At 42.2% G+C, this 10157-nt stretch overlaps 1 protein-coding gene across 2 annotated transcripts; it reads left to right on the plus strand.

Annotated features, from left to right (window-relative positions):
• The first annotated feature begins 1321 nt into the window (after positions 1-1321).
• Positions 1322-9950, plus strand: LOC135472329 (uncharacterized). Of its 2 annotated transcripts, none has more exons than XM_064751790.1 (4): positions 1322-1493; positions 6563-7460; positions 8576-8661; positions 9405-9950. In XM_064751790.1, the coding sequence occupies exons 2-4, from the start codon at positions 6937-6939 to the stop codon at positions 9644-9646; spliced, it is 852 nt and encodes a 283-aa protein (XP_064607860.1). In that variant the 5' UTR covers positions 1322-1493; positions 6563-6936; the 3' UTR covers positions 9647-9950. The 2 variants fall into 2 exon arrangements, with proteins under 2 accessions (XP_064607860.1, XP_064607861.1); XM_064751791.1 differs by having other exon boundaries at positions 1322-1484.
• The last annotated feature ends 207 nt before the right edge of the window (positions 9951-10157 follow it).

A 10157-nucleotide genomic window follows, 5' to 3' on the forward strand; every position in this document is an offset into this window, starting at 1 on the left:
CACTTTTAAGGGAGTGTTTTGCCCATCAGTAAATATGCAGAAAAGTGGGCAGGACCATGGTGGCTTCTTAGTTGCAACATGCTATGAGAAAAGTGTGTCTTTCAGGTAACTTTTAAGCAAAAGCTTGTATCAGAGTGACATACATTGGATATGACTGAATCAAAGCTTGAAGATAACAAAAAAGGGAAAATATAAGGCCCATATCGTGTACTGGTATATGGGAACACTAGGCGCATATCATGTACTGGTATATGGGAACACTAGGCCCATATCATGTACTGGTATATGGGAGCACTAGGCCCATATCATGTACTGGTATATGGGAACACTAGGCCCATATCATGTACTGGTATATGGGAACACTAGGCCCATATCATGTACTGGTATATGGGAACACTAGGCCCATATCATGTACTGGTATATGGGAACACTAGGCCATCGTGCCATTTAATAAGTACATGTTAGGAACATTGATGAATAGACATCCATAGGGAGGTTTCTGTTATCATTAGCAGTGCATCGGTTTAGTCAGGGGGTTCCTCAGTGCCTTTGAGACACCCTATTTTGACAAAATTAACATGGTAAAGAGGAAATTTGGAAATGAGGCAACCTGATTTTAATTTCCAGCTAAATCTATGTAGCAGAGAGTCAACACCTAGGACATTATGTATAACTGAACAAGATCTCAGGTCAGTATGACTTCAGTTGTGAAGAAATACTTTTTTTTTTGTATTTTGTTTAGTGTGATATTTTTAGCTGTGTGAATTTCTCAGTGTGCCTGGTGAAGATTTTGGAGTCTTCAGATGGACATGTCATTAAAGGTGATGTTGAGATTTGTCACAATTTACCAGAGGTTTCTCACGATCACCCGTCAGTGGAAATGTCAGTCGCAGGCAGAGTCATTCTTCTTTAGGCTTCAGCTTTGTCTGTCTTGAGATTGTCCTATCATAAGGGGTACAGTCCACCCCTGGGGGTCATGGCTGAGAAGGGGCTCCCATATTGCGAAGCAGAGAAGAATATTGATTATACTTGTGAGATGGAAGCCAGTTGTGGGCTAGATCCTGTGTTTGTGAGTGTGGCTCAACATATAATGCTTTGCGGCTGCAGTCCAGCATCAGCCCGAGGAGACATTGACGATGCGTAGCCCGTGCAGGGCTGTGTGTTAATTACGGCTCGTGTACACAGCGTGTGGAGGGACGGGTCACGCCTGTGTTTGCTGCCCTCCACCGTTGGTTATGTCATCAGCCTGTATAGATCTGTAAACACTCATGCAGGCAGAAGAGCCCTACCCCTCCTCTGCCATCACCCCTCACTGCTGGGAGCCTCACAGATGTCTATAGATTTCCTGCTTCAGCAGCATAGCCGGATGTATGGGCAGTACACATACACTACAGTGTATCGTTTTGCAATTATTGTTCATCACCTAATGAGATGACCAAGATAAAAACAATCGTGCCCAAGGGGGACGAGGAAGGAAGAATTGGGTAGGATAGGTACTTGTGTTTTGTCATTTATCATCGTCTTTGAATACACGTCTTGTTATGTTTAACTCTGTGAGCATTAATGTAAAATTCCTAAGCATTGCATAGTCAGAATTGTTTTCAACAGATACATGTTGTGCTCTAGATCTACTAATCTACTAATGTTAACTATCATTTGTCCTCAGATGTCTAACTGGACAAGCTGACATTTATCTGTATTGTTGATATAATTGTAGCTTGTAGATTGTCCATGTGATTGTAGCGTTTGATTGTCTTGATGATGGTAGCATTTGATTGTCTATATAATTGTGGCATAATATTGTCTACTTGTGATTGTGACAGACAATTGTCTGTGGTTTTGACGGGTGATTGTTAATATGCTTTTGACAGGTGATTGTCTATGATTGTGACGTGATTGTTTATATGATTGTGAAAGGTGATTGTATGATTGTGAAAGGTGATTGTCTATACGATTGTGACGTGATTGTGTATGATTATGACAGATGATTGTTTATATAATTGTGACAGGTGATTGTTTATAGGATTATGAAAGGTGATTGTCTATGATGGTGATGGGATTGTTTATATAATTGTGGCAGGTTGTTGTGTATTATTGTGACAGGTGAGAGTTTATATGATTGTGACAGGGGATTGTTTATGTGATTGTGACAGCTGATTGTTTATGTGATTGTGACAGGTCATTTCCTATATTATTTGTGGAAAGTGATGGCCCTTTAGTGTAATTCTGCAACCTTTTCGCATGTTTGCAATGTGTTTATTCAAGCACATTCTGGAGGCATTATTCTGTATAGGCTGAAAAAAATTATATTTTTTATGAAGCCCTGAAATCGACCAACCCAACCAATGTAGTGTACAAGTTCATGTATGGATTTTTATGTGACTTCATGACCCTCATGTGGGTATGTCACTGCCTTTTTTATGTGACTTCATGACCCTCATGTGGGTATGTCACTGCCTTTTTCATGTGACTTCATGACCCTCAGGTGGGTATGGCACTGCTTTTTTTATGTGACCTCATGACCCTCAGGTGGGTATGTCACTGCCTTTTTTATGTGACTTCATGACACACAGGTGGGTATGTCACTGCTTTTTTATGTGACTTCATGACCCTCAGGTGGGTATGGCACTGCTTTTTTTATGTGACTTCATGACCCTCATGTGGGTATGTCACTGCCTTTTTTATGTGACTTCATGACCCTCAGGTGGGTATGGCACTGCTTTTTTTATCTGACTTCATGACCCTCGGGTGGGTATGGCACTGCTTTTTTTATGTGACTTCATGACCCTCAGGTGGGTATGTCACTGCCTTTTTTATGTGACTTCATGACCCTCATGTGGGTATGTCACTGCCTTTTTTATGTGACTTCATGACATGCAGGTGGGTATGGCACTGCTTTTTTATGTGACTTCATGACACGCAGGTGGGTATGTCACTGCCTTTTTTATCTGACTTCATGACCCTCATGTGGGTATGTCACTGCTTTTTTTATGTGACTTCATGACCCTCATGTGGGTATGTCACTGCCTTTTTTATATGACTTTATGACCCTCAGGTGGGTATGTCACTGCTTTTTTTATGTGACTTCATGACCCTCATGTGGGTATGTCACTGCTTTTTTATGTGACTTCATGACACGCAGGTGGGTATGGCACTGCTTTTTTATGTGACTTTATGACCTCAGGTGGTTATGTCACTGCCTTTTTTTTATGTGACTTCATGACACGCAGGTGGGTATGGCACTGCTTTTTTATGTTACTTTATGACCTCAGGTGGGTATGTCACTGCCTTTTTTTTATGTGACTTCATGACCCTCATGTGGGTATCTCACTGCCTTTTTTATATGACTTTATGACCCTCAGGTGGGTATGTCACTGCCTTTTTTATGTGACTTCATGACCCTCATGTGGGTATGTCACTGCCTTTTTTATGTGACTTCATGACACGCAGGTGGGTATGTCACTGCCTTTATGTGACTTCGTGACCCTCATGTGGGTATGTCACTGCCTTTTTTATGTGACTTCATGACCCTCATGTGGGTATGTCACTGCCATTTTTATATGACTTTATGACCCTCAGGTGGGTATGTCACTGCCTTTTTTATGTGACTTCATGACCCTCATGTGGGTATGTCACTGCCTTTTTTATGTGACTTCATGACACGCAGGTGGGTATGTCACTGCCTTTTTTATGTGACTTCATGACCCTCATGTGGGTATGTCACTGCCTTTTTTATATGACTTTATGACCCTCAGGTGGGTATGTCACTGCCTTTTTTATGTGACTTCATGACCCTCATGTGGGTATGTCACTGCCTTTTTTATATGACTTTATGACCCTCAGGTGGGTATGTCACTGCCTTTTTTATGTGACTTCATGACACGCAGGTGGGTATGTCACTGCCTTTTTTATGTGACTTCATGACCCTCAGGTGGGTATGTCACTGCCTTTTTTATGTGACTTCATGACCCTCATGTGGGTATGTCACTGCCTTTTTTATGTGACTTTATGACCCTCAGGTGGGTATGCCACTGCCTTTTTTATGTGACTTCATGACACGCAGGTGGGTATGTCACTGCCTTTTTTATGTGACTTCATGACCCTCATGTGGGTATGGCACTGCTTTTTTTATGTGACTTCATGACCCTCATGTGGGTATGTCACTGCCTTTTTTATGTGACTTCATGACCCTCAGGTGGGTATGTCACTGCCTTTTTTTATGGGACTTTATGACACACAGGTGGGTATGTCACTGCTTTTTTTATGTGACTTCAGGTGGATATTTTGCTGCATTTTTCAGGTGACACATTTTGCTTGATTCAGAGTGACTCATCCACCTTTATGCAGGGCCACGTAAACTTTTTTTGTGATGTTTGATTAATTTCTTGTCAGAAAAAGTTCATTGATGGAATAAGATTTATAGTTTTAAGCCTTTAATGTGCTTCTGAAAGTGCAATTTTACATACCAAACTTAAAGTGAAATACAGTATATCCGTAACAGACCTACAGGTTATTGGTATCTACAACCTGCTACTTCATGAAAACAATGAGCAGGTATAGCTGTTTTCTTTGGCCAAAGCCTCTGTTGCATTTTATTTAATTTTCCACCAGGTAGCTAGCTGCTTTTCCAGAATAGCCTTCTACTAAAAGTAATAATGGTATATGTGTGAGTGTGGATTGTATTTTGACCCGTGCAGAACTGTCTGGAGAACTGTTATATCACAGTATCTGACCCGACCATGTGTGAGTGTGGACTTGTATTTTGACCAGTGCAGAACTGTCTGGAGAACTGTTGTATCACAGTATCTGACCTGGCCATGTGTGAGTGTGGACTTGTATTTTGACCAGTGCAGAACTGTCTGGAGAACTGTTATATCACAGTATCTGACCCGACCATGTGTGAGTGTGGACCTTTTTAGACCAGTGCAGAACTGTCTGGAGAACTGTTATATCACAGTATTTGACCCGACCATGTGTGAGTGTGAACTTTTTTTGACCAGTGCAGAACTGTCTGGAGAACTGTTATATCACAGTATTTGACCCAACCATGTGTGAGTGTGGACTTTTTTTGACCAGTGCAGAACTGTCTGGAGAACTGTTATATCACAGTATTTGACCCGACCATGTGTGAGTGTGGACTTTTTTTGACCAGCGCAGAACTGTCTGGAGAACTGTTATATCACAGTATTTGACCCGACCATGTGTGAGTGTGAACTTTTTTTGACCAGTGCAGAACTGCCTGGAGAACTGTTATATCACAGTATTTGACCCGACCATGTGTGAGTGTGGACTTTTTTTGACCAGTGCAGAACTGTCTGGAGAACTGTTATATCGCAGTATTTGACCTGACCATGTGTGAGTGTGGACTTTTTTTGACCAGTGCAAAACTGTCTGGAGAACTGTTATATTACAGTATTTGACCCGACCATGTGTGAGTGTGGACTTTTTTTGACCAGTGCAGGACTGTCTGGAGAACTGTTATATTACAGTATCTGACCCGACCATGTGTGAGTGTGGACTTTTTTTGACCAGTGCAGAACTGTCTGGAGAACTGTTATATCACAGTATCTGACCCGACCATGTGTGAGTGTGGACTTTTTTTGACCAGTGCAAAACTGTCTGGAGAACTGTTATATCACAGTATTTGACCCGACCATGTGTGAGTGTGGACTTCTTTTGACCAGTGCAGAACTGTCTGGAGAACTGTTATATCACAGTATTTGACCCGACCATGTGTGAGTGTGGACTTTTTTTGACCAGTGCAAAACTGTCTGGAGAACTGTTATATCACAGTATTTGACCCGACCATGTGTGAGTGTGGACTTTTTTTGACCAGTGCAAAACTGTCTGGAGAACTGTTATATCACAGTATTTGACCCGACCATGTGTGAGTGTGGACTTTTTTTGACCAGTGCAGGACTGTCTGGAGAACTGTTATATTACAGTATCTGACCCGACCATGTGTGAGTGTGGACTTTTTTTGACCAGTGCAGAACTGTCTGGAGAACTGTTATATCACAGTATCTGACCCGACCATGTGTGAGTGTGGACTTTTTTTGACCAGTGCAGAACTGTCTGGAGAACTGTTATATCACAGTATTTGACCCGACCATGTGTGAGTGTGGACTTCTTTTGACCAGTGCAGAACTGTCTGGAGAACTGTTATATCACAGTATTTGACCCGACCATGTGTGAGTGTGGACTTGTATTTTGACCAGTGCAGAACTGTCTGGAGAACTGTTATATCACAGTATCTGACCCGACCAGACCAGAGCAGTGTACATGACCTCATGTCTGACAGCCACAACGGAAGCTCTCTGGTTATTGATTCGGGAAGCTATTAAGTAGTATAGTGGTCACAGAATGCCTGAGGCCCAGGAACTTAGTCTCGGAAGTCAAGAGTCGGCTGTCTGCTGTGGTTAATCTATCAGACTGATTGACACCGGGATTACTGGTCCAGGATGTAAACTGAAGGCTTTGTATGTATCTACATATGAGTATACATAGACATATGTCAGATAGGGTGTTAATCATTCTTGACGTGTTTTTTTTTTGTTTTCAGACTTGTCAAAGATTTCTGGCTTAAAAGAGGCTCATTCAGCTAATAGTTTTGTGATTGTTCAGTGGGGTGAAAAAGACTGACTGATATTTAAATCCCTCCATCTGTGAAATCAGGTTACAGGTTTATCTAGAACTTACAGTAGTTCTGCGAAGTAGTTCGCCAAAAAGGTTATAAGAATGGCGAATGAGTTCAGACTGATTTGAACATTGACCATTATTGGAAGTTGGAAGCTTTGATGTAGCCTACCTCCATTGTAAAACGGCTGAGTGAAGGTGTTGTAATTGAATTGGTTTCTTTTCAAATAGTGGAAGGGTGGTCTAGGTTGTGACTGTATCATGGGCAGTAACACTTCTTGTCAGTAGCTGGCTGACTCAATGATGCAGGAGTTGCCAGGAACCTCCGATAGTAACAGGGACCTCAGCTTCCTGGAGGCCGTCCTGCAGAAAAAAGACGTGGACCTCAGTTTACAGAAGAGCGAGGCAGGCTCGCGGGTCTCTGTTCTTCGGCAGAACGGCAACGTGAGCCGCCCATCGAGCCTCTCCAAGAGAGGCAGCATCAACCTGTCGCGACAGAGCCTGGACTCGTCCAAAGATTCGCTGGTCTATCGCTGTGAGAGCAGCCCAGTGTCGAGACTCCTGGTCAGTCTGGGTCACTTGTCCCTGGTTGCCCTCATCCTGGCCGTGCTGGCAGTACAGCTACTACTCTCCATAGCACAGGTAAACTACGCCCCCAGTCATGATACTCTTGTCAACAACTCCTTTGTGTTCGAGGATGTGCTGGAAGTGGGTGTTGCCATGACAACTCTTGTGGTGGTCCTCAACCTGTGCTGCCTCATTGTCTGCACAATGCAGGTTTTCTTTGTGGCCAAAATTCTCAGTCTGCCTCAGGGTGAAGAAAGGTAAGTGTCAGTATTATATGACAAGGTATGTCATATCATGGTTTTGCAGTGAAGCAGCATTATATAAAACATACTGACCAACTTTGCGACAACACAAAAAGTCTCTTGATGTGAATGACATGCATGCAATATGGAAATGGACATTAAAACTCCAGGTAGACTTAAGTGAGTGTCACAACATTAGAAATTGTTTAAAAGAAAATTTATTTATTTATTTGAATGCTGTTTTGTGCCATACGCAAGAATATTTCGCTTATACGACTGTGGCCAGCGTTATGGTTTGAGGAAACCGGGCAAAGCCTGTTGGGGAAACCCACGACCATCTGCAGGTTGCTGCCAGACCTTCCTACATACAGCAGGAGAGAAAGACAGCTGGAGCCAAACTTGAACTCACAGCGAGTGCACTAGTGAGAAGCCCCTGGGTCATTGCACCTTGCTGGCTAACTGCCTTTTTTATGTGACTTTATGACCCCGATCACCTCAGCCAGGGAGACCTCCTTTAAAAGAAAAAACGAACACTTAAAGATGAAAGGTGCATCAATACCTTTCACATGTGAAAATACCTTTTATATGCATCAATAAAGTATCCCACAGGAAGTTTAAAAGGCATCACTTTTTATTTCTGTGATGTTGCACAACCGAGATATCGCAGTTCAAAGTAAGCAGAATCACGCGCATTGAGACAATTGAAAGTGCCACCTTGTTGTCAGTGTTAACCAATGAGGCGCCAGTTATTTCTGTAACCCAACATTGCAGCTGTTTCTGCTTAAATCACCTGAACCCTGTTTTGCTTTTTAATCACTTGTGTGGGGTATTGGTGACTAGACATTGTGTTTCCAGTTTCTCTAACATGGTGCATCTCATGGGCACATAAATCCAGTTGACCAGATTTAGTGTTTTTAGTATACTCTACCTGGATGGCTTAAAGTATTCATACCTGAATGCAAGGTTCACAAGTGAACTACAGTAGGTTATACAGTAGGCCACTGGTGAGGTGTGCCAAGAGACCAGTAGGCAACGGAACATCCCAGTATCTTTCATACATGTATACAGGAGCATTTTGATTGGACAATTTGGCCCAGCTTTTGAGACATACCTGTTTTTTATTGTTTCAGGGCCAAGAAGTATTTGGCTGAATGCTCCAGCAGCCGCCTTATGGCCGTCATGGGGTTCTTTGTTTCTGTTCCAGCATTCTTTATCAGTACGTATAATGCTCACATTTCTCATGGCATTCTTTATCAGCATGCTCACATTTCTCGTGGCATTCTTTATAAGTAAATGTAATGCTCACATTTCTCATGGCATTCTTTATCAGCCTGCTCACATTTCTCATGGCATTCTTTATCAGTAAGTATAATGCTCACATTTCTCACGGCATTCTTTATGTATAAGTATAATGCTCACATTTCTCATGGGGTTCTTTGTATGTCTTCTGGCATTCTTTATCAGTAAGGTTAGTGTTCACATTGCTCTGTGAGTTCTTCGTGTCTGTCGTTGTCATATGACTGAAAAATTGTTGAGTACGACGTTAAACCCCAAGCACTCACGCACTCATTCTTCGTGTGTGTTTTAGCATCATTAGCATAATCTTGACAAGTTGATTTCTTATGAGGTGTTTATGTATGAAGTTGCTGAAAAATACATTATTATTTAGTAGGCTTTGAATACCTGTCATATATTGTGCTTGGTCTGGAAAAACTTTCTTTAATGATTGACTGAAGAGTCATGTTTTTATCAAAATCTGGCCTAGCAACAATATGCAATAAAAATAAGTAGGGAAGAGAATTTTTCACATCAAACTTGGCTGAAATTTCTTCTACTAGCTCACATGCCATTTGTGAAACAATTAGATTTGGCCATTTTGGCCGAAGACACCCTGAAAATCATGATTTCAATTTGTCGCCTGATTATGGTACATATAGGACTCCCTTTTTGTTTGTACAGGTTTGATACTGTTCACACTCCTGAAGTTCCGATCAACCCCTGCGATTGTGTCCACAGGCGTACTGGCCGTGGGCATCCTAATGTGTCTGTTAACCATGATGCAGAATACATACCACTGGCGTGTGGAGAAAGAGAGGGCGGATGATGGGTTCCCAGCCTACGACCCGCCACCCAGTTCCATGTACAAATCTGCCCCACTAGAATTAGGCCCTACAAAGAGTGAGCTGTCCACACTTGTCTGACTGTTAAGGGCAAAGAGTTTTAGCAAGGACATTCATGTGTTTAGTAATTGTGGATCACAGACAATCAGTTTAGTAATGCTGCAGCATGGACTGTCATGTGTTTAGGAATGCCGCAGCATGGGCTATCACCTGTTAAGTAATGCTGCAGCATGGACTATCACGTGTTTAATAATGCCTCAGCAGGGACTAACACATATTTAGTAATGCTGCAGCAGGGACTATCACATTTGTAGTAAAGCCACATGGACAATCACGTGTTTAGTAATGCCTCAGCAGGGACTATCACATGTTAGGAATATTGCAGCATGGACTATCACGTGTTTAGTAATGCTGCTGCACATGTTTAGTAATGTCACAGCATGGACTATCACGTGTTTAGTAATGCCACAGCATGGACTATCATGTGTTTAGTAATGCCACAGCATGGACTATCACGCGTTTAGTAATGCTGCTGCACGTGTTTAGTAATGTCACAGCATGGACTATCACGTGTTTAGTAATGCCACAGCTG

This window comes from Liolophura sinensis, chromosome 8, assembly GCF_032854445.1.
Source record: "Liolophura sinensis isolate JHLJ2023 chromosome 8, CUHK_Ljap_v2, whole genome shotgun sequence".
In the NCBI taxonomy this organism is placed as follows: Eukaryota; Metazoa; Mollusca; class Polyplacophora; order Chitonida; family Chitonidae; genus Liolophura; species Liolophura sinensis.

What these genes read in the sequence shown, in the direction of transcription:
- LOC135472329 (XM_064751790.1), top strand. Translation starts at nt 6,937, where the DNA reads ATGATGCAGGAGTTGCCAGGAACCTCCGATAGTAACAGGGACCTCAGC. An exon ending in CTGCCTCAGGGTGAAGAAAG is followed by an intron (nt 7,461 to 8,575) that starts GTAAGTGTCAGT and finishes TTATTGTTTCAG; the next exon opens with GGCCAAGAAGTATTTGGCTG. An exon ending in TGTTCCAGCATTCTTTATCA is followed by an intron (nt 8,662 to 9,404) that starts GTACGTATAATG and finishes TTGTTTGTACAG; the next exon opens with GTTTGATACTGTTCACACTC.